The 22578-nt window shown below is 46.4% G+C and overlaps 1 protein-coding gene and 10 non-coding genes across 12 annotated transcripts; all 11 read right to left on the reverse strand.

Annotated features, from left to right (window-relative positions):
- Positions 1-23: 23 nt before the first annotated feature.
- On the reverse strand, positions 24-96 carry AC3HAE_022433 (transfer RNA valine (anticodon CAC)). The gene has a single exon. It is a non-coding gene; the product is annotated as a tRNA-Val (tRNA).
- Positions 97-636: 540 nt separating this feature from the next.
- Positions 637-709, reverse strand: AC3HAE_022434 (transfer RNA valine (anticodon AAC)). Its single transcript has one exon. It is a non-coding gene; the product is annotated as a tRNA-Val (tRNA).
- A 361-nt stretch (positions 710-1070) lies between these two features.
- AC3HAE_022436 (transfer RNA valine (anticodon UAC)) lies at positions 1071-1143 on the reverse strand. Its single transcript has one exon. It is a non-coding gene; the product is annotated as a tRNA-Val (tRNA).
- Positions 1144-1730: 587 nt separating this feature from the next.
- AC3HAE_022437 (transfer RNA valine (anticodon CAC)) lies at positions 1731-1803 on the reverse strand. The gene has a single exon. It is a non-coding gene; the product is annotated as a tRNA-Val (tRNA).
- Positions 1804-1944: 141 nt separating this feature from the next.
- AC3HAE_022438 (transfer RNA valine (anticodon CAC)) lies at positions 1945-2017 on the reverse strand. Its single transcript has one exon. It is a non-coding gene; the product is annotated as a tRNA-Val (tRNA).
- Positions 2018-2557: 540 nt separating this feature from the next.
- On the reverse strand, positions 2558-2630 carry AC3HAE_022439 (transfer RNA valine (anticodon AAC)). The gene has a single exon. It is a non-coding gene; the product is annotated as a tRNA-Val (tRNA).
- Positions 2631-2991: 361 nt separating this feature from the next.
- Positions 2992-3064, reverse strand: AC3HAE_022440 (transfer RNA valine (anticodon UAC)). Its single transcript has one exon. It is a non-coding gene; the product is annotated as a tRNA-Val (tRNA).
- A 586-nt stretch (positions 3065-3650) lies between these two features.
- AC3HAE_022441 (transfer RNA valine (anticodon CAC)) lies at positions 3651-3723 on the reverse strand. Its single transcript has one exon. It is a non-coding gene; the product is annotated as a tRNA-Val (tRNA).
- Positions 3724-3864: 141 nt separating this feature from the next.
- AC3HAE_022442 (transfer RNA valine (anticodon CAC)) lies at positions 3865-3937 on the reverse strand. The gene has a single exon. It is a non-coding gene; the product is annotated as a tRNA-Val (tRNA).
- A 540-nt stretch (positions 3938-4477) lies between these two features.
- On the reverse strand, positions 4478-4550 carry AC3HAE_022444 (transfer RNA valine (anticodon AAC)). The gene has a single exon. It is a non-coding gene; the product is annotated as a tRNA-Val (tRNA).
- Positions 4551-7305: 2755 nt separating this feature from the next.
- Positions 7306-20259, reverse strand: prpf3 (PRP3 pre-mRNA processing factor 3 homolog (yeast)). Of its 2 annotated transcripts, none has more exons than XM_084471308.1 (17): positions 20102-20259; positions 19539-19701; positions 19065-19195; positions 18739-18900; positions 18543-18629; positions 18147-18436; positions 17902-18020; positions 17603-17790; positions 17307-17473; positions 16775-16857; positions 13336-13479; positions 11982-12081; positions 10795-10908; positions 9821-9939; positions 9633-9710; positions 9491-9546; positions 7306-8151 (listed from the first exon to the last, which is right to left on the reverse strand). In XM_084471308.1, the coding sequence occupies exons 2-17, from the start codon at positions 19681-19683 to the stop codon at positions 8002-8004; spliced, it is 2133 nt and encodes a 710-aa protein (XP_084327434.1). In that variant the 5' UTR covers positions 19684-19701; positions 20102-20259; the 3' UTR covers positions 7306-8001. The 2 variants fall into 2 exon arrangements, with proteins under 2 accessions (XP_084327434.1, XP_084327433.1); XM_084471307.1 differs by having other exon boundaries at positions 20097-20259.
- Between the last annotated feature and the right edge of the window lie 2319 nt (positions 20260-22578).

Genomic DNA, 22578 nt, shown 5'->3' on the forward strand with positions numbered 1-22578 from the left:
CTGTAAATGTAAACAATTCCAGTTGTTTCCGCCCGGTTTCGAACCGGGGACCTTTCGCGTGTGAGGCGAACGTGATAACCACTACACTACGGAAACTACATTCAGTACTTTCTGCACCCCAATGAAATTGCCGTCATTCATGAAGGTACTTAAATAAACATGTCTTTTTGTCTACTTCACCAACATGTTTGGAAACGGGGACCTTTCATTTGTGAGGCGAACGTGATAACTACTACACTACGGATACTACGCTGACTGCTTTCTGCACCCCAATGAAATTGTCATCATTCATGAAGGTACTTAAATCAACAAGTTTTGTTGTCTACTTCACACACATGTTTGGAACCGGGGACCTTTCACGTGTAAGGCGAACATGATACATGTTCTAGAGTCAAGAAATTTCCGCCCGTTCTTAAACCCAGGACATTGTGCATGTAAGGCGAACGTGATAAACACCACACTGCAGCTTCCCGCACCTCATCAAAATTGTCGTCTTTGAGAACCATCTACAGGCACATTCTCTGACTGCTTGATCACCATTGCAGATTGTTTGATATTCCATTTCGAATGGCTGTAGATGTTAACTGGTGGCAGCTAGCTTTTGTTGTAAGGTTCAATAATGTATCAATGCCAAGATGTTTCCGCCCGGTTTTGAACCGGGGACCTTTCGCGTGTTAGGCGAACGTGATAACCACTACACTACGGAAACTACAATTTCATAATTTTGCAACTCATACAAAATGTGTTTTTTATGAATATCTGTCTGTAATTTGGCTGACTGCTTGAAATAAAATCTAGCTTGCTTTCTATTCAATCTAAAGGTGTGTGCATTTGTGTGACGGGTACCTTCAATCAATAAGAGTCTGTATTTGTTCACCTGTGACGGGTACCGTTTCTGTCAATGTGTACAATTCCAGATGCTTCCACACCGGGGACCTCTCGTTTGTGAGGCGAACGTGACAACCTCTACACCACAGAACCTTGACATGGAGCTTCATGCACACCAATGAAGGTGTCGGCATTCATGACGGTACTTATATAAACAACTCTCGTTGTCTACTTCACACAGAAGTTTCTACCCGGTTTCGAACCGGGGACCTTTCGCGTGTAAGGCGAACGTGATAACCACTACACTATAGAAACGTCAGGTTTGCTCTTCCTCCTCATTGCATTTTTTTTTTTAGTTTTATCTCAAACATGCAAAGCCTACTGAAAGCACAGGGTATTTAGCCAGCATATTTACAAACAGCTGGTGTTGCAAGGTTTTTTGGTTAACAAGTTAGCCTTATATAAGAAAGGTCTGGGTTCAAAGCCTGGCAGAAACATTTTTAACTATAGACATTTCAACGTTTGAGATTGTTTTTTTAAGGAATATGGCCTCCTCCTTGCTCCAAAAATATAGACGGTTCGGTGTTCCATCTCCCAATGACTGAAGTTTCCTCAAGACATGTGGCTCTCCTATTCATGTTCTAGAGTGTTTCAAAGTCAAGAAATTTCCGCCTGGCCTTAAATAGAGGACATTTTGCATGTAAGGTGAATGTGATAAACGCAACACTACAGCTTCCCGCACCTCATCAGAAATGTTGTCTTTGAGAATAACCTGCAGGCACATTCTCTGACTGCTTGATCACCAATGCAGACTGTTTGGCATCCCGTCTCGAATGGCTGTAGATGTTAACTGGTGGCAGCTAGCTTTCGCTGTATCGTTCACTAACGTATCAATTTCAAGCTGTTTCCGCCCGGTTTCGAACCGGGGACCTTCCGCGTGTGAGGCGAACGTGATAACCACTACACTACGGAAACTACAACTACATTTTCTTGCAACTCATGCAAAATGTGTTTTTTATGAATATCTGTCAGAATCTCTGTCTGCCTTCAATTCAATCTAAATGTGCCTGCGATTGTGGGACGGGTGGCCTTTCTGTAAATGTAAACAATTCCAGTTGTTTCCGCCCGGTTTCGAACCGGGGACCTTTCGCATGTGAGGCGAACGTGATAACCACTACACTACGGAAACTACATTCAGTACTTTCTGCACCCCAATGAAATTGCCGTCATTCATGAAGGTACTTAAATAAACATGTCTTTTTGTCTACTTCACCAACATGTTTGGAAACGGGGACCTTTCATTTGTGAGGCGAACGTGATAACTACTACACTACGGATACTACGCTGACTGCTTTCTGCACCCCAATGAAATTGTCATCATTCATGAAGGTACTTAAATCAACAAGTTTTGTTGTCTACTTCACACACATGTTTGGAACCGGGGACCTTTCACGTGTAAGGCGAACATGATACATGTTCTAGAGTCAAGAAATTTCCGCCCGTTCTTAAACCCAGGACATTGTGCATGTAAGGCGAACGTGATAAACACCACACTGCAGCTTCCCGCACCTCATCAAAATTGTCGTCTTTGAGAACCATCTACAGGCACATTCTCTGACTGCTTGATCACCATTGCAGATTGTTTGATATTCCATTTCGAATGGCTGTAGATGTTAACTGGTGGCAGCTAGCTTTTGTTGTAAGGTTCAATAATGTATCAATGCCAAGATGTTTCCGCCCGGTTTTGAACCGGGGACCTTTCGCGTGTTAGGCGAACGTGATAACCACTACACTACAGAAACTACAATTTCATGATTTTGCAACTCATACAAAATGTGTTTTTTATGAATATCTGTCTGTAATTTGGCTGACTGCTTGAAATAAAATCTAGCTTGCTTTCTATTCAATCTAAAGGTGTGTGCATTTGTGTGACGGGTACCTTCAATCAATAAGAGTCTGTATTTGTTCACCTGTGACGGGTACCGTTTCTGTCAATGTGTACAATTCCAGATGCTTCCACACCGGGGACCTCTCGTTTGTGAGGCGAACGTGACAACCTCTACACCACAGAACCTTGACATGGAGCTTCATGCACACCAATGAAGGTGTCGGCATTCATGACGGTACTTATATAAACAACTCTCGTTGTCTACTTCACACAGAAGTTTCTTCCCGGTTTCGAACCGGGGACCTTTCGCGTGTAAGGCGAACGTGATAACCACTACACTACAAAAACGTCATGTTTGCTCTTCCTCCTCATTGCATTTTTTTTTTTGTTTTATCTCAAACATGCAAAGCCTACTGAAAGCAGAGGGTATTTAGCCAGCATATTTACAAACAGCTGGTGTTGCAAGGTTTTTTGGTTAACAAGTTAGCCTTATATAAGAAAGGTCTGGGTTCAAAGCCTGGCAGAAACATTTTTAACTATAGACATTTCAACGTTTGAGATTGTTTTTTTAAGGAATATGGCCTCCTCCTTGCTCCAAAAATATAGACTGTTCGGTGTTCCATCTCCCAATGACTGAAGTTTCCTCAAGACATGTGGCTCTCCTATTCATGTTCTAGAGTGTTTCAAAGTCAAGAAATTTCCGCCTGGCCTTAAATAGAGGACATTTTGCATGTAAGGTGAATGTGATAAACGCAACACTACAGCTTCCCGCACCTCATCAGAAATGTTGTCTTTGAGAATAACCTGCAGGCACATTCTCTGACTGCTTGATCACCAATGCAGACTGTTTGGCATCCCGTCTCGAATGGCTGTAGATGTTAACTGGTGGCAGCTAGCTTTCGCTGTATCGTTCACTAACGTATCAATTTCAAGCTGTTTCCGCCCGGTTTCGAACCGGGGACCTTCCGCGTGTGAGGCGAACGTGATAACCACTACACTACTGAAACTACATCTACATTTTCTTGCAACTCATCCAATATGTGTTTTTTATGAATATCTGTCAGTATCTCTGTCTGCCTTCAATTCAATCTAAATGTGCCTGCGATTGTGGGACGGGTGGCCTTTCTGTAAATGTAAACAATTCCAGTTGTTTCCGCCCGGTTTCGAACCGGGGACCTTTGGCGTGTGAGGCGAACGTGATAACCACTACACTACGGAAACTACATTCATTGCTTTCTGCACCCCAATGAAATTGCCGTCATTCATGAAGGTACTTAAATAAACATGTCTTTTTGTCTACTTCACCAACATGTTTGGAAACGGGGACCTTTCATTTGTGAGGCGAACGTGATAACTACTACACTACGGATACTACGCTGACTGCTTTCTGCACCCCAATGAAATTGTCATCATTCATGAAGGTACTTAAATCAACAAGTTTTGTTGTCTACTTCACACACATGTTTGGAACCGGGGACCTTTCACGTGTAAGGCGAACATGATACATGTTCTAGAGTCAAGAAATTTCCGCCCGTTCTTAAACCCAGGACATTGTGCATGTAAGGCGAACGTGATAAACACCACACTGCAACTTCCCGCACCTCATCAAAAATGTCGTCTTTGAGAACCATCTACAGGCACATTCTCTGACTGCTTGATCACCATTGCAGATTGTTTGATATTCCATGTCGAATGGCTGTACATGTTAACTGGTGGCAGCTAGCTTTTGTTGTAAGGTTCAATAATGTATCAATGCCAAGATGTTTCCGCCCGGTTTTGAACCGGGGACCTTTCGCGTGTTAGGCGAACGTGATAACCACTACACTACGGAAACTACAATTTCATAATTTTGCAACTCATACAAAATGTGTTTTTTATGAATATCTGTCTGTAATTTGGCTGACTGCTTGAAATAAAATCTAGCTTGCTTTCTATTCAATCTAAAGGTGTGTGCATTTGTGTGACGGGTACCTTCAATCAATAAGAGTCTGTATTTGTTCACCTGTGACGGGTACCGTTTCTGTCAATGTGTACAATTCCAGATGCTTCCACACCGGGGACCTCTCGTTTGTGAGGCGAACGTGACAACCTCTACACCACAGAACCTTGACATGGAGCTTCATGCACACCAATGAAGGTGTCGGCATTCATGACGGTACTTATATAAACAACTCTCGTTGTCTACTTCACACAGATGTTTCTACCCGGTTTCGATCCAGTGACCTTCCACATGTGAGTCGACCGTGATAACGACTACACTACGGAAACTACAATTCCATATTCTTGCAACTCATCCAAAATGTGTTTTTTATGAATATCTGTCAATATATCGGTCTGCTTTCCATTCAATCTAAAAGTGCCTGCAATTGTGTGACGGGTGCCTTTTCTGTAAATGTAAACAATTTAGTGAGAAAATCGATTCATTGCCGGAAGGATGTCATACCCTGATATGATAGGTGGCGTTCAGGCGGCATTCGAGAAAGATGGAGTACGAAGAGCAAGACGAAGCTATAGCCTTCTACATTTTGTATGTGATGTGCATGATAATTACACAAAATAGATGCACAATGGCGCTCTTGCTTTTGGTGATTCTGGAGGAAAGACACCGCCGCCGAATGCTACAGGAGGGTAGCAGTCGACAACAACACAACTATCGTCTCCTTCTACTTCCGGGTCACGGCCCCGAGAAAAAATCTCGCGGACACAATTGTTGACGGGGGGGGGAGATGGATAATGCGGGGCCGCCGCCGCGACGGTGGGGCCGCGCGATCCCAACAAGCATGCCGCTCCAAAAGGCCCACGAGAGGCCAAACGGCCCACGAGAGGCCACGGCCCTTCTGGCATCTGCCCAGACCGTCCAGTCCGTCACTGGTTTTTATGCATCAATTTGTGCCTTTTCTGCATCAATTTATGGTGGAAAACACAAATGCCAATTGGTTTCTACGCCATGTCACAGCCAATTCCAACACTGATCATTGTGTTCATACACTCACAGGAACTGAGATTTTAGAAACAAATGAAAACATAAAATAAAGTGACAAATTATAAATACAATATAAAATACAGTTGCAAGCAACCATAATGTGTCCTACTGTAGGACTAATGAATACATGATAGTAAACATTATTTGATGACACGTCTGACAGAACGGTTGGTAGAGGTTGGAAACAACCCCATGGTCAACAGGCCAGCAGCATACCACTACATATCAGGAAAAAATATACAATGCCAACGAATACAATAGGGTTCCTACGTTTATCGTAGGACCCCTTATTGGAAGTGATACAAGTTGGGATCCTGGGGGCTCATGTACTAAGACTTGCGTGGATCTGGAAAGCTGCTGCGCACAAAAAAATCCGGATGTATCAATCCTTGCGTAAGCACGATTTCACGCAGATTCTCTTTGTAGGTACATCCCAATTAACGTGAAATTGAGCGCACATGCACGAGCATGTGGCCTGTAGGCCTGTAGTAGTGCCCTCGTTAGGAGAAATACATAGTTCCAAGAGGATAGCGCTTGGGAATCCGAATCGGCTGATAGGCCAGTCATCAACATGAGCCAAAAAATCATAATAGTCGCGGAAAACCCGTTCATTTTTAATATCTTCTAACAAGGCACACGTGCGCGCACACACACACACACACACACACACACACACACACACACACACACACACACACACACACACACACACACACACAATCGTTTATAGCCACATTTTGTGCATGCTTTTATATTCTCATTTATTTGGATGCATGCTGACGATAGGTTATTCCCATACACCCAAGGTGTCAATAATATGTAGGCCTACATAATTCGAAATTGGCCGACTGGTTCATTGATGGATTGATTTTAAGTAACAATGGCTTGTGCTTACTCCACTCAACATCACATAGGCCTAATAATATTGCAGTCAAGAATTTCACAACAAATGCGTGAAGAGAGATCAATTAGCCCAGATGTCATGCGTGGTCCGGAAAATATGTAACGTTTAATAAACAAGCCATCACTGAAAATAATATTGCTGGGGCTTCCTTTTAATTCCAATATTGACAATTTAGTTTTATGGGTCTGTTTAAGTTTAGCCTAACAACTGTCACATTATGCGTCTCGACAACAATAACGCATGATTGAAGTGCATTTAAGATCACGCATCCCGACGTTCAAATCCACTTTGAACTCGCCTCATATTGCAATATTACTTCATGACTCGTGATCGCGTAGGCCTAATGTTGTTGCGCTGCATTGCCTCTATGTGCCGCCAACTGACAAAATGCAGCAGAAATGTGCGTAAGCCAGGCATTTAGTTTGCGTGGAGAACCGCACTTTCTCACGTCAAGTCAGTCTTTGTACATCCGAACGTTTGCGTGAGAAGTTGCTTACGCAGCTTTTTTGTGCGTTAGCAAGCTTTGTACATAAGGCCCCAGGTAACAAAGGTGACATATCCGTGATGTGATTCAAGTATTATGTCAAATCACATTTGCAGCTCAGCTTCTGCACTATTTCAATTACAATTTCGATTGCAAATATTGTAAAATTTTGCAGTTGTGTTACATCAGACTAAAGGGAATGATAGAAAATTTCTGTTTGATATTGTTTATTGGACGTGTAAATATACAAGGGAATACATCAGTGGAACACAATTTAATTTCTTTGAATAGTTACCAACAATATTGAGGATAACATCAACTCCAGTAAATCTATACAAATCTATTTCCATGTCAATTTCAAATGGCAGGCAAAGCAACATCTCAGTTTAATGCCCAATGTTATGGTTTACTGTGTATAAAACGACTGAATTCGTTACTAAAACACATTGGTTGTGGATCTCAACACTAGTTCTGAAACAAATGGTGGTTTCTGTTGTGTGAAATGGTATCACCCCAGTATGCTGTCAGCTCATACCTAGATTGAACATGTCAGATATAGCATTTAGCGAGCCATTTACGTACTGCTCAATCGAATAAAGAAAACAAAAACGGACCCAAATCAACTGCGGTATGGAACTACCCTTCCCACCAAGAGAAAGCAACGGATGTGTTGGAAGAAGCACAAGTACCAGCACACTAACGCATGCACTTGTGCCTTCCCTTCAAACTGAATATGCCTGCACTTTATGATGAGCTCTTTCTCCAGGAGAGGATTCGGTCTGTCCAGAGTCCCAGTTGAAGGGATCAGCCTGCGCCGTGAGGGGAGGCTGCTGGGGACTGGGGGGGGGGGAGGGGCGTATAGTAGGGTGCAGTCTCAACATGGCCGACTCTTTGAACATCTTCCAAAGCACTGCTCAGTCGTCGGTGCCCTCCAGCACGCTCTGGCTCAGGGCCAGGTCCCAGTAGTGTTCTGTGCCGTGCTTCTTGAAGTGTTCTCGGGCCATGTTCTCCGTCGGGCACTGCTTGAACTTCATGTCTCCGAAGCTGCGCTCTTTAGCCGTTCCCTGGAGGAAGAGCAGAGTTCATCCATAGCACTTGTCCTCTCATAGCATTGGTGTTCTGTCTTATAAAATCATAACAATTAGATAAGCTAGTGAGTGACAACAGTCAGTGCGTTTACATGACACTCAAGAAAGTCCACTTATTGGCTTAGTCCAACTATGATTGGATTACTAAGATCCATGTATACACCTTAGTCGAGCTATACTCGAATCGAATTGGGTTACTCATAGTCTAATTAAGACCCCTAGATAATGCGATTCATAGTCGAGCTAAGTGTGTATGTACGGAGTCAAATTGGATTATGCGTTCTGCGCATGCTCGAGATCTTTTCCCGGGGCCGTGATCCGGAAGTAGAAGGAGACGATAGTCTTGTTGTTGTTGTCGCCGCCGTCGGATAAGGGATAACGAGAAACTGCGATTTATTTAAAAAGGTGGCGCAGAAGATGGAGGAAGCCGGTGAATGTAGTTACCCCCTATAAGAATTATGTTCCGGCCGCAAGAGCGTGCATGGCATGCATTCATTAAAGGTGGAAGCACACTACAATTCCAAGGCTGAATTAAAAGTACATCTTTTTCTAAATGTGGATCATCAACGAGGTTGTAAAGTAGTAACTTAGGGCACATCTGTCAAAATAAATGTTTTTTTCTCCCGACGTGTTTACAATCTTTATTCATTCCTTGCGATGCGGCGGGGAATGCCGTATACGGACGGGCGGCGGAGGGGCTGCTCCGGTGGGAGAAAGATGTTTTCAGCAGACAGCTGTCAACTCACTTCGGATAGGCAATTTGTATAAAAAGCTGGTGCAGAAGATAGAGGGAGCCGGTGTCGTGCCAATGTAGTTACCCCCTATAAGGGTAAGGATAAGGGTATAACAATGGAGCATCGGCGAAATGATATGGACCCAAAGTGAACTCACAGCTGTCTACTGAAAACATCTTTCTCGAATGAGTTTGTTGTTGCTGGTGACGTAAAGAGGTCAGCCGGTGGCTCTATTACCACTAGTTGAAATGGGCACAGCGCCACCTATCGTACCGGGGCATGACACGCTTCGGCCAATGAATCGATTTACTCACCGCCATGTATACGCGGACAATTGCAGTTGTCCAATTGAGGAGCATAGTCGAGCTATGGCTTTGATCGAATTAAGCTGTGCATGTAAACGTACTGTGTGTTTGACAGGGTGAAGGTTCAAATACATTATAGTCTGTACAAGACAGCCAGTTAAGAGCAAAAGTGCATTGTGGAGAATGCCTCCTTTTTTGGTATGAAGCTAATGGCAATGTGAGTATAAGGGGTTCTTCAGGAGACGCACTGTAGTGAAGAATGATGTCCACACTAACCTCCCATATCAAATAGCACTTGTTGTTCCTCTTGGTTTCATCGTCAAAGTCGGGGTCTGAGGGGAACAACAGCAGAAGGGTCAGTCGAGCTTGGCTAAAAGTCTTTATCATCCACAATGGATTTGGAGGAATTCAAAAATACCTTCTCTTTTGGTGTTGCGCTCCTGCCATTTGATTCTGTTCATCATCAGCCTCTTGAACTTCTTCTGGGATTTTGGGCCTTTAATGACAATCAAGACACAACAGAGTACATGAAGAACCCCTGTGGATTAGCAGCTGTACTCTGGTACCCCCCAACTGTACCCTCTGTGAGTCCCTCCCAGCGCTCACCTCCCTCCACCACCACCGTGTTGACGTCTCTGTGCAGCACCACCGTGCCCGTCAGGTACAGCTGGTTGGCGTTGGCCTCCACTTTGAACTTCTTGGAGGGATTGTGCAGGTTACGGATTCTACGGGGCCAGACGCATCGTTACAGGCTTTGGCGAATCGTTACGTTTTCAGACAAAAACATTCAGAGGCCGCGCAGACTAATAAGCATTCAGATTTTGTATTTCTTTCTGTTATACAATATAACGCAAACAGCAAAATGACCATTTCACTGAATATTACGGCAGGGACATCAGTGGCTTTCCCATCCACTCCTCACTTAGGCTGTGTTCAAATCAGCAAAATATAGAAAACTACCTCCTACACTTAGCCCCTTGCCTTATTGAAATATCACACTTCCTAAAACGCAGCCCTCTTCGTCACCAAGAGCTATAACCCTGCACCTCAGTCTGTTTCTGTGAGCATGCCCAGTGGCGTCTAAAGGGCTAGTTAATTTTGGACATCGGACCTCATTTCCAAGTGAGCGGCGGACTGATATTACCTGCAGTGCGCTTCTCTGTTTACGTTCTGCTATAGTGACTTGGTTGCTTACACCGGAGCAAAGTGAAATTCTGTCGCTGCTGACAAAGTAGTCCCTCAAAATGTAATGCGATCATTGCGATACAAGGATAGTTTTATTTCTAACATTATTCTATCAACACAGACATTTACATCGATAGTTGGGGGTTATAAGTGGTTTGCCTCTACTGTGGAGTGAGTAAAACTGTTTTTATTGGCAGGCTAGCAGTCCCCCTCGACTTGCGCTAGCCTAGCACCAGCGATTTCTGCAACTAGAAGGACTGAATGAAAGGTGTTGAAAACGGTCTCCAGTGATAAACAACACACTGGCTCACTTGGAAACGAGGTCCGAACTAGCCCTTTAACACAGCATCTCCAGCTGGACTACGGCTTACTGGAGCGCTGATGAAGAGCCTCACCTGTACACGGCGATGTGGACCCCATGTGTCAGGTCTTCCTTTATCTTCTTGATCTTCTTCTCTTTCCTCTGTTCCGCTGTCAGTTTGCGAGCAGCATTGGCGTCTTCGTGAGCCCTGAAGGATTTAAAAAGACCTTTAGTTCTCAAAGCACACACAGCGTGAACTTTGCGTCATATTTGTAGCACAACCCAAAAAAGTAACATCTAAATTCTGTAAAACTATAGGTTGGGCTGCTCACGATAATGATGTTATCTTATCATCGTTGGCTGTATGGACAGCATCGATCCTTATTGCTGACCTTAACACTAGTTCATTAACATAGAATCCCTTTTACATTGAACGCGATTGATGGTGATATAAATCTGCTATGGTGGATTTCCGACAGTTTCAACCGCTGATTAGAGCAGTTGCTCCATTTTGGTCGGTCTGTGTCCATGGAGAACATGGAGGAGCTCACAGCCTATTTAGGTTTCTCAACATAGTTCTCTTATCGCATCCATAGTAGTAAATTGCATTCATAAACATAATTATGGCATTTGTTTGGATTTTAATAGTAGCTGGCTCTAAAAGCCACATTTGCTCCCACTGACTATACTTTGCGTTTGATAACAAGGCATTGTGCAGTTCTTATACAGTCTGGTTATGGATCAAACTTTGTGAAAGTGATCGCCTACGTTAAGTTATCAAACAGGTAAACAACCTCAACAAGTCTCTAAAACATGGATTTATTAAGGAATGCACACTCCCTCATAATATTTTAGAATAACTGAATTCCAGCAAGTCCCATGATCCTCTAAAGAAACAAAAAGAATGACTGCAATCCTCTTTGATATGAACGGGATAATACAGAAGTGGTGGCCTTCAATGGACACATAGGGGAACTCACTTCTGACAATACAGAAGTGGTGGCCTACAGGGGACACAAAGGGGAACTCACTTCTGATAATACAGAAGTGGTGGCCTACAGGGGACACACAGGGGAACTCACTTCTGATAATACAGAAGTGGTGGCCTACAGGGGACACAGGGGAACTCACTTCTGATAATACAGAAGTGGTGGCCTACAGGGGACACAGGGGAACTCACTTCTGATAATACAGAAGTGGTGGCCTACAGGGGACACACAGGGGAACTCACTTCTGATAATACAGAAGTGGTGGCCTACAGGGACACACAGGGGAACTCACTTCTGCCTCTTGGCCATCTGGGCTCGTACGTGGGCCTCCACCTTGGTGGGGTCCTGCACCGCCTCCGTCCCCAGCACCCTCATCAGGTTGGAGATCCTCACTGGAGGAGGGATGAGGAGCCGTGAGTCACTAACCCCACACCGGGCGGCCGTCCGGCGGGTGTGGGTCCGTCCATCAGGCGTGTGTGTGTGTCAGGCGTGTGTGTGTGTCAGGCGTGTGTCGTGTGTGTGTCAGGTGTGTGTGTGTGTCAGGTGTGTGTGTGTGTCAGGCGTGTGTGTGTGTCAGGCGTGTGTGTGTGTCAGGCGTGTGTGTGTGTCAGGCGTGTGTGTGTGTCAGGCGTGTGTGTGTGTCAGGCGTGTGTGTGTCAGGCGTGTGTGTCACGGCGTGTGTGTGTGTCAGGCGTGTGTGTGTGTCAGGCGTGTGTGTGTGTCAGGCGTGTGTGTGTGTCAGGCGTGTGTGTGTGTCAGGCGTGTGTGTGTGTCAGGCGTGTGTGTGTGTCAGGCGTGTGTGTCAGGCGTGTGTGTGTCAGGCGTGTGTGTGTCAGGCGTGTGTGTGTCAGGCGTGTGTGTCAGGCGTGTGTGTCAGGCGTGTGTGTCAGGCGTGTGTGTGTGTCAGGCGTGTGTGTGTCAGGCGTGCGTGTGTGTCAGGCGTGCGTGTGTGTCAGGCGTGCGTGTGTGTCAGGCGTGTGTGTGTGTCAGGCGTGTGTCAGGCGTGTGTGTGTCAGGCGTGTGTGTGTCAGGCGTGTGTGTGTCAGGCGTGTGTGTGTGTCAGGCGTGTGTGTGTCAGGCGTGTGTCAGGCGTGTGTCAGGCGTGCGTGTGTCAGGCGTGTGTGTGTCAGGCGTGTGTGCGTCAGGCGTGTGTGTGTGTCAGGCGTGTGTGTGTGTCAGGCGTGTGTGTCAGGCGTGTGTGTGTCAGGCGTGTGTGCGTCAGGCGTGTGTGTGTCAGGCGTGTGTGCGTCAGGCGTGTGTGTGTCAGGCGTGTGTGTGTCAGGCGTGTGTGCGTCAGGCGTGTGTGTGTGTCAGGCGTGTGTCAGGCGTGTGTGTGTGTCAGGCGTGTGTCAGGCGTGTGTGTGTGTCAGGCGTGTGTCAGGCGTGTGTGTGTCAGGCGTGTGTGTGTCAGGCGTGTGTGTGTCAGGCGTGTGTGTGTCAGGCGTGTGTCAGGCGTGTGTGTGTCAGGCGTGTGTCAGGCGTGTGTCAGGCGTGTGTCAGGCGTGTGTCAGGCGTGTGTCAGGCGTGTGTCAGGCGTGTGTCAGGCGTGTGTCAGGCGTGTGTCAGGCGTGTGTCAGGCGTGTGTGTGTGTCAGGCGTGTGTGTGTGTCAGGCGTGTGTGCGTCAGCCGAGCGTGGGTGTTCTTACCTTTGGGCTCTGGGGGCGGCATGAGGCCCAGACGAACGCGCTCTTGCAGTTCCTTCTGGGCCTCCCTACGCGTCTGTCTTCTGAGCTTCTTCTGCTCCTTCTTGGTCAGGTAAACGCCCAGCGTTACCGCCTTATCCGTGTCCACTGGGGAGAAGAGCCACATGTTGGGAACACATTCCACAAGATTGTCACGTCGACTGTACATGCTAGATGCTCCAACATGCTAGATGTTGTAGATCTGTACAAAATGCCTACAATGGAGGCCATTAAAAGGAGAACGTTTGGATTTCAACGTGGGCAGAAACATGCACTTTCAGGATTACAGCTGCAGCATCTTCCCTCAATACTGGACCGATTTCATCTGAAAGAAGGGTCCAGGTTGAAATATCCCAGAGTCATTCTTTACCAGTATTATGTATTTCAGCCACTAGCGGTCTCTCAATCAAACAATAACAAAAGACCTAGTCTGATGACGTCGTTAAGTAGTGTGGGAACAGGAGGGTTCTTGTCTTCACTACCATTGCCAGTGGAGATTGACCTGGTGTGACTCAGAGAGAAACCTCGTTCACGGACGAGTGAATGTGTAAAGGTCGTATTTAGGTTATGTTGAATTATTTCATGTCATTTAATTAGAATGAAATTGCTGCAACTTCTGCTGTTTTTTGTACATTGACATTTTTTTGGCAGGCACCAAAAGGATTTAATGGTTGGCCAAAGAGACAGTTAATTGAGAAGTGTCAAACACAATCATCTCTGCATCAATTGACTTTGGGTGCACTGAGGCCATTTGGCCAGCAGGTGGCAGTAAGTTACCTGCTAGTAGCCAACCAAGCACACATTAAAGTCAGCCCCATGAAAAAGAACCAGTAATGTAATTTCCACACAGGACTTGATGGTCCATATACGTTCAATGGACAGTTGGTCCCGTACTGCGGAAGCGGCAGAGAGGAAACAATCATGCCAACTGTCATGTCGCCCCCTTAAGACTCATTCTTAGCCAGGACCAAGCCTGACCCTGACCACTCACAGCGGGTCCACTTCCCCAGCAGCTGTGATAATGCCATGTGGAGCTGCAGCGCTGTTCTCCGTGGTCAAAACAATCTTCCTAAAAATAACTGAGCATGTTGAACAATGTTGTACCTTTATGACATTACCGTAACACAGCAGTGTTCCACAAAGAGTGGATTATACTTATGGTGGTAGCCGACAGAGGGATGAAAGGTTTTTCTTAAGCTTAAAATAAATTGGACTTTCAAAAGATATTGACTCTCTGAATTACATTGCTGTGACACGGGGAACTAAAGTCTTGTTCACGTTAGTCTAGCAGTGTATACCTGCAGATGAGACCATCGGGCACTCTCTATAGAGCCATCGTTTGGTAAATATTTCTACACAATTGGCAAATTTAAAAGTACCCTTCCCTAAAGAGCCTTATTAAAATGCAATTAACCAGATGTCTCACGTTTCAAATTCTTCCCATTGGAATCAAATTGCTATCTGTTGGAAGTGCATCCTTCTATACAACAGTAAGAAGCAGGGACACCAGCAGCTGGCCAGTGGAGCTCCAGCACGTGTCACACAGAGACCGGATCAGATACAGCCTGAACGTCTAGCGCTCTAGACCGGTGGAAGTATGATGCGTTCCGAGATGCATGGTACACCACCAGCACGAGTTGCAAAGTGGGAAATCTCCCAGCTTTCTAGCGCCACTTCACAGAGGCACGCCCCCTTTGACCCTGTCCCACTCGGGCTCCTGAGAGTCCACCGAGGTCAGCGAGGTCCACCGCACGACTTGACAAACAAAGTGGGCTGAGGCCATAATGACATTTATTTTCTTTGTATTTGTGCCACGTTGGTCGTTTTAATGTTGATTCTTACACACTTGACTACATTGCTGATTTACTCTGGTCATCAATGTATGCATTGCACGGTCTTGCTGTGCATGTTTGTTTTCCAGCTTGTTTGCTAAAGAGGCTAATGTAGCTAACAATAACAATGACTAGCCAATGACTGTTCCTCCCCAACTCCTCGTGTAGCGACGCCCACAAAGACAAACGGGAACGCTACAAGCCAGGAAATGACGTCACAAGAGCAGCTTGTGCGGGTGGTGTGCGAGGCATCTCCAACGCACCTTTTAAACACAAAAGACTAATGAGATTTAACCTGTGATTTTGATAACATATTTATGGTATTTGTCATCTCCAATACTCATTTGTGAACTCGGGATTGTTCGTATAAATGAATTTGTCCAGCGGTTTTCCCTGAGGAGAACGGCAAACCACAATCCTTCCTCCATGATGACTGGTTTATTCAGAGGGAGCATGGGGGGGGAGGTAGCCTAGTCCTAACTAGACCTTCGTACTCATTTCATTCATACCGATGGTCTAGAACTGCTATAGAGACAAACGATTGCTCACTTGAAGGCGGGTGCTGTTGAAGTTTAAAACCTATTGGCTCTGCCCAGTGCCACTCCGGATCTGCCTTAATCAATTGATAAGGTTTGGTCGTGACGTATTTCATGCTTAGTAAACTCCTTCACCACTAACGGAGCCAGCTGGAAAATTAAACTTTTCCAGAATCCCGTGGGAAGAAGCGCCACAACATCTTGACCACCAACAAAACTAAGCAAAGCCTGTTCCTGCTCCGGCTTTAATTTATCGATATTCGGCAGAGTTTCCACAACAGACTGAATAGCTTCGTTAGCATCTTTCTCCATGGTCTTTCTTTCTGCTGCTTCCTGGTATTCGTTTGACTACAACTGAAACTCACGCACGACCTGTACGTCACTGTTCTCAGGCCACGCCTCCTGTTCGCTGATTGGAGGGACAAACTTGAGGGAAAAGAAAGCGTACAAACATACACTACACCCAGACCGAAGTACTGAAGGGAAATGAAAATTGAGCGGAGGTACGGAGGCGGGCGGAACCAGGCTGGGGGCGGGGGGGGGGGGGGGGGGGGGGCAGTCATAGACAGCTCATTGTCAGTGTGTGACTCTACAAATAAATGTTTTTACCCATTTCATATAGGAAAACATTTTCAGTGTATGGTGTCGTTGTCTCGGACGGATAAACAATTGTTTGTAAATAAATTGCCCGTCCAAGTGGGGTCTGTGCAGGAAACACCCGACTGGTGGCATGAGCCACTTACAAAGTAGTAGGACATTAAATCCATCCATACGACTCTACTCAGCCCCCGCAGGTCAGGGGTAGAGGGCTGAGCTCAGTGACATGCACACGGTTACCTTGATTAAAACTATGGACTTCTCTGGGTTTAAACATTGTCTAGAACTAATTGGATTAGTTCTTAGTTCAACTAATCCAACTAGTTCTTAGTTCTACATTCAACTAAATATGTAACACGTCTACTTGAAAAGCCTCCCCAATACAATTGATGAGGACGGGTTGTGGACCTCCAGGTGACGTGTGGGACGTGTTTGTACCTGGAGCGCTGATCTGGGCCGGGTGCTCCACCAGGTTGGTTACTCCAAAAAACTCCATCACCTCAAAGTCTGTTTCTGGGATTCTGTAGATTAGAAGGAAAACAAATCAATATGAATTAAATAAGAAAAACTAACACCAAGGCAACAATAGTGCAGTAAACTTGATGGCAGGTGAATGAAGGTGACTGTGTTACAGCCCCGACTAATAAATGTAGTACAAAGCATTTCATCTGTATAGTTGAGACAAGCAAATATAAATGTATTATCCATTACTCATTCCTTCTATGGCATAAGAAGAACATTTACCAAAAGGATTGACGGTGAAAACCACTTCATCTTAATTTCCTATCATTTTTAGAAAGTGCACTCGGGAACATCTTGCCATATACAAGATTGAAAATGAGGAAAATGAGCGGCAAATCTATGCACGACTCAAGTCATATCCACCACCAACGTCTCTGAAACCATTACAACATTCCCCCACTGATTCACCGTCTCATCGTCCACATGTTGTTTAGAGAACAGGTCTTACAGCTCTGTGTTGGTGGGCACAATGTACGAGTCCCACCACTCCACCAGGGGCACCTCCCCGTCCCCCAGCTCCTTCCTGGGGGTGATGAGAGCCAGCTTAGTGGACGCCTGGATGCCCGTCTTCTTTGCAGCCTGGGCAATCTCCGTCTGCAACTTCTCCAGCTGGGCCTGAAAACCAAAGAGGTAGGAGGGAAATTAGACATTCAGAATAACTCTCTCACACACACACACACACACACACACACACACACACACACACACACACACACACACACACACACACACACACACACACACCTTGGTTCGTATTCTCTGGGCGATCTTCTCGAAGCGGCCCTGCTCATGGAACTTGAAGCCCTTGCGGGCGCGCTGGGCGGGCGTGATGTTGACTCTGTGGTCAAAGTAGGACGTGGACTCCAGGTCCTCTCCGGGCTTCTCCTTCAGCTGCTGACGAAACTGCTCTCTTTTCACGGCACGAATGTTGGCTGGAATAATAATAATAATAATAATAGGGGGAAAAAAAACGTCATTCTATGTTCTACAGCAGCTAGTGCACATGGCATAAGAGTAGAGCACGTGATGGTGGCCGTGCAGACCTTTGAGGGTGGGCATCCGGTGGGTGAGCTCCACCTCTTTGCCGGTTGCATCCACCGTCCTCCCCAGCTCATCCAGGATCAGTGGGGTTGGCTTATTCACCTCCCTGATCTCCACTTTTCTACACACACACACACACACACACACACACACACACACACACACAGAGAGAAATTAGCTTTCACAGCCCTTTTTGCACACGTTTGACAACCTTGTTGAGTACTGCATCTGAAGCGGCTGAACTCACGGAGGAGCTATGCCCATGGCGTGCAGGTTGGCCAGGGCCACCAGGTTGTGTGGCCCAGTGTTCCCTAGAGCCCCCAGTATGCCGGGCTTCATGGCCAGCTGGGACGAGATGCGGGCCTGCAGCTCCGCGGCCTTGCGGGCCTTCTCGATGGCGTCGTTCATGAAGGTGGCGGCCTGCGACGGGTGTATGGACAGCGCGCCGGCGGCTGGGGGGCCAGAGGAGTTGGAGAGAAGCCTGGACACGGGCGGGAGCTCAGGATGGGGGGTCTGTGGGATGGGCAGCGGCAGTATCTAAAAGGCAGAGGACGATTAAGAGAGCGTTTATAACATGTTGTAGTCTCCCGAGTGGGAGGAGGCTTTAGAGAACAGAACGACGGGGAGCCTCTTGGGGCGTTACCGATGCTGTGGGGCCTGAGGAGGAGAAGCTCAGTTGTTTCTTCCTCTCCTCTATCTGTCTCGTGGCTGTTTCCATCATCTGCTTGATCTGATGGTAAAAACGCAATAAATAATAAACATGTGAAGACCCATTTGAACCCTGAGCACTAGACGGGGCTGTGCTGGTGGTGAACCCTGAGGGGCGCCTGAAGGGTTACCTGCATCTTGGTCAGCATCCCGGGGCTCTCGGGGGGGGGGCCCGGTATGACCTCGGGCTCCTCCACCTCCTCAAACCGGGGGGTACGTTTCCTCTTGGGCGCCGTTGCGTCTTGCGGCAGTTCCTTTATGCCGCCCATGTCTGCGTCGTCCCCAAACACATCCTGGGGACCGGGCCACACCACAATGACAAGCAGGTAGAGGCTGCAGGTCTCACCGTCGTTAGCCTCTCCAGCTCACAAGATGAAGCGGTGATAATAGAGGTCAACAGCGGACAGCACCAGTCCTATAACTGTCAAAGGAACACAATCTTCGTCGTTCTCTTTACCTTGAGGTCTCTCTTGCGGTTCTTTTCCCCTGCTCCTTTGCTGCTGCGGATGTGACGGCTCTCTTCCAAGGCTTCGAAAAGGCGCTCCACAAAGCTTCCAGCAGAGTCGTCCAGAATAGGGCGGAGTTGATCTGGAACAGAGCAACAGTTGGGGAGTCAAGAACAACTCCTGGATGGGTTCATGGGTTTTCTGAGGATCGCCATGTTCCTTGAACTGCAGACGTCAATTAGGATGCTTTGTTATATGTAAAGGCAGTTTTCAGGTGAACACAGATCGTTAATCAAGGGACGTTTAGGCATGCAGAACCGTTTTGCCAAGAGTAGCCGTGTCAAATGATTGAGATCAATAACTAGTCTAGGAACTAGCGACAGCACGACATGTTTAACAGGGGTCTGCAACAATCAAGTCCCCTTGAGCAAAAACAGACTTGGATGTTGAATAGGACGACGTGGAGTCAGGACTGAAGCACACACCTGTGGTCTTCCTCTTGTCCATGCCTTTGCCCAGGCAGTGTAAGGCAGCGGTGATGACGGTGGGCTCTGAGAAGCCCAACACCTTCTTCACCGTCCGCTCCACCCACGGCCGCAGCTCCTCCATCTCTCGCTTCGGTAGTGACATCTCGCTATGGACCTTTGCCTTAAGAATAAATTGCATTTAGGCGTAGTTATTATTTAAAGCATGGTTCAACAACTACAACGTATGCATCTGAACGTAATCAAGTAACAGTTATCCCACTAAGCATCCAACATATTCAATGGTATCACTTAACCGCACGTTGAGAGCACTTTTGCTCTCTCTCTGTGTGTGTGTGTGTGTGTGTGTGTGTGTGTGTGTGTGTGTGTGTGTGTGTGTGTGTGTGTGTGTGTGAGAGAGAGAGAGCGTGTTACGTTACAAAGCAAAGCGTTTGGTGGTGTGTCCTGTCGCCCGGGCTGCAGGAGAGACATCCGCCAAAACTCATGCAGAGCTGCTACCTGGTGTTAGCATGTCGCTCACAGAGAGCTACCAACATGGACCAAAAGAGCGCCCGCTACCTTACACCGCGAGCCGGGCGTCTCGGTCCTTCGCCGCTCCGCAAAGATCACAAGGCACGGGGATGATGCGTGTATGATTAAATTGACATGAAGCTCTCTCACGCCTGACTTTCTCTAAGTAAACTTTCTGTTTTGTAGCGCCGTTCACACGACGTTTTCATGAGACGACACGGAACCGGAAGTGCCCGTTGTTTCCTCTTCCGATCACAACACGTGTGTTCGGTGAGTAGCGCCCCCTGGGGGAGCGCACAGTCATGACCCCCCGGTCAGACTTAAGAAGACACGGCTGTATATCGTGTTCCCGTTTCTTTCCTTATCCAATTTTCTTTTTTTATGGTATTGAAACTCCTCTGCTAGTCAGTTGAAAATGTAATTGTATTCAACCGATACAAAGTATAACAAAAATATGGAAAGTTAGAGGAATGTGTGATATTGTTTAATGTCTAATGACAAAATACGATATAGTCTGTATTATTATAACTGCAGTCCATTGAACCCAATCAGTGAGAAGAACCTCCCAGCAGTACATCATCCTTGGAGTACGTACTGATGCCTTGTGGATGTGCATCGTATCTTAGCCCAGAGCGACCAGATCCACCTGATCAGACTACGGCCGTTCGGAGGGGGGTGTTCATGAAGACCACGATGGTCTTCATAGGTTTCAAGTTAACTTTCAAGTTTAGCGTGAATGTGAGTTGATGTTGACCCTTTACTGACGATGCTGATGAAGCTTATGTTGATGAGGATTAATTAGTAAAAGGCAGATGAGCGAACATGTCAATCACACAGTGCTCCATTTTGCACATAAACAAAACATATAAAATCATAACTGAAAAAGATAAATATGAAAATGATCAGAGTCCACCTTATTCTGCTGGGGAGACTCAGCTCTAATCAAAGTAACGCCATTCTAATCAAACTTGTGATTGAATAACATCATAATAATAAAGCAATATCCTAATTATATATTGACTCATGTTTTCTCTGATCATTAGCTCAGGAGGACTGAGTCATCTTATCGTTTCTTTCATCAAGGCCCAAAGCATTCAGTCTTGTCCATAATTGCTTTGTTGTTCATAAATCATCAATGTTCTAACCTTGATGTTCTAACCTTCATGGTGGCCAGTGCACAAATCAAAGCATTAGAACCAGAATCTTCTAACAGGTTGCAGTGAGCCATGTGCTGTAGGGCCTGTTTCCCTGGTGTGACGCGGTGCATCTCACTGCGGTTGTAGTACTTTACATCACAGTAGTGAACCCTCCTGAGGCTACTTCACTCTGTCAATCCCTCTTTCTCCCTCCTCCCCTCCTCTCCGGTCTCCATCCCTCCCTCTTTTAGTTCACCAGCCACCTGCACACACGCGCCTGTAGACGTTACCCTCACGCTGGTTATCAACGGGTACACATTGTGTGTAAAGGGTATCCTGTCTCATTCCAATAATCATGCTGTTGTAGGTTGATGTTGGCATTATCTGCTTCCCTGCTTGCTCACTGGGTGACTCACCCTCAGTCACTCTGTCACATGTTTACCGCTGCACTGAGTTTCTAGCGGGCGCCTCACATGTTCGCTGCCAGCCCCCCCCCCCCCCCTTTTCATGGTCCAACTGTGTTACGTAACACTGCCTCAGCAAAACACAACGAGAGATGCTGCAATAACGCACCAAAAGCAACATACCTCCACATAAAAGCACATACCTATGACGGTCTACACACACACACACACACACACACACGCACACACACACACACACACACACACACACACACATGCACACACAGACAGTTTGATGAAGACTGTGAATTGGGCTTCATTTTTTCAGTAAGTCAGTAAAAATAAGCCCTACAATTATTTGGTGGGAAAGGAAAAAGCGAAGTCAATAAACAAATGCACAACCCCCCCCCCCCCCCCCCCCCCAAAAATATCTCAACAGGCAGATTTCAAGGGCAGCTGCTATTGTAATAGTCTCCAGCTACAGAGTGTGACGTAACGCCGTGGTCTCAGGGTAGCAGGTCTATTGTAACAGTCTCCAGCTACAGAGTGTGACGTAACGCCGTGGTCTCAGGGTAGCAGGTCTTGATACATCAGCTGTGCGTTTGTGGTATGGTTTCATTATGCTGACCCAGTTGCGGTCCTGTGTGTCTGACAGGGGCCGTAAATCATCTAAGAAGACGGCGCTACCCCTGGGACTCTGCTGTCCTTCCTACACACACAGGGCCGGAGTGTGTGCCGGTGTGTGTGTGTGTGTGTGTGTGTGTGTTTACGTGTCAGTGTGCTTGTGTGTTTGTCATTGTGTGTATGTGTGTGTTTGTCATTGTGTGTATGTGTGTGTGGCAGTGTATGCCTGCACGTGCTTGTGTCTTTCTGTTTGTCAGTATTTCTCTCTCTATAACTTTAGTCAAAAACATGTCAAAAAATGTCACCTCCTTTTCATGCATTCATTTCTTTATTATTTATGATCACCTTACTTTTAGAATCTCACTG

This window comes from Micromesistius poutassou (assembly GCF_964030765.1).
Source record: "Micromesistius poutassou genome assembly, chromosome: 8".
NCBI lineage: Eukaryota > Metazoa > Chordata > Actinopteri > Gadiformes > Gadidae > Micromesistius > Micromesistius poutassou.

Bases quoted from the DNA above. Each gene is read 5' to 3' on its own strand.
- prpf3 (XM_084471308.1), bottom strand. From the start codon at position 19,683: ATGTCACTACCGAAGCGAGAGATGGAGGAGCTGCGGCCGTGGGTGGAG. The intron at 17,791-17,901 runs GTCTGCACGGCC...TTATTATTCCAG, and splicing joins CCGGATGCCCACCCTCAAAG to CCAACATTCGTGCCGTGAAA. The intron at 17,474-17,602 runs GTGTGTGTGTGT...TTTGGTTTTCAG, and splicing joins CCCAGAGAATACGAACCAAG to GCCCAGCTGGAGAAGTTGCA.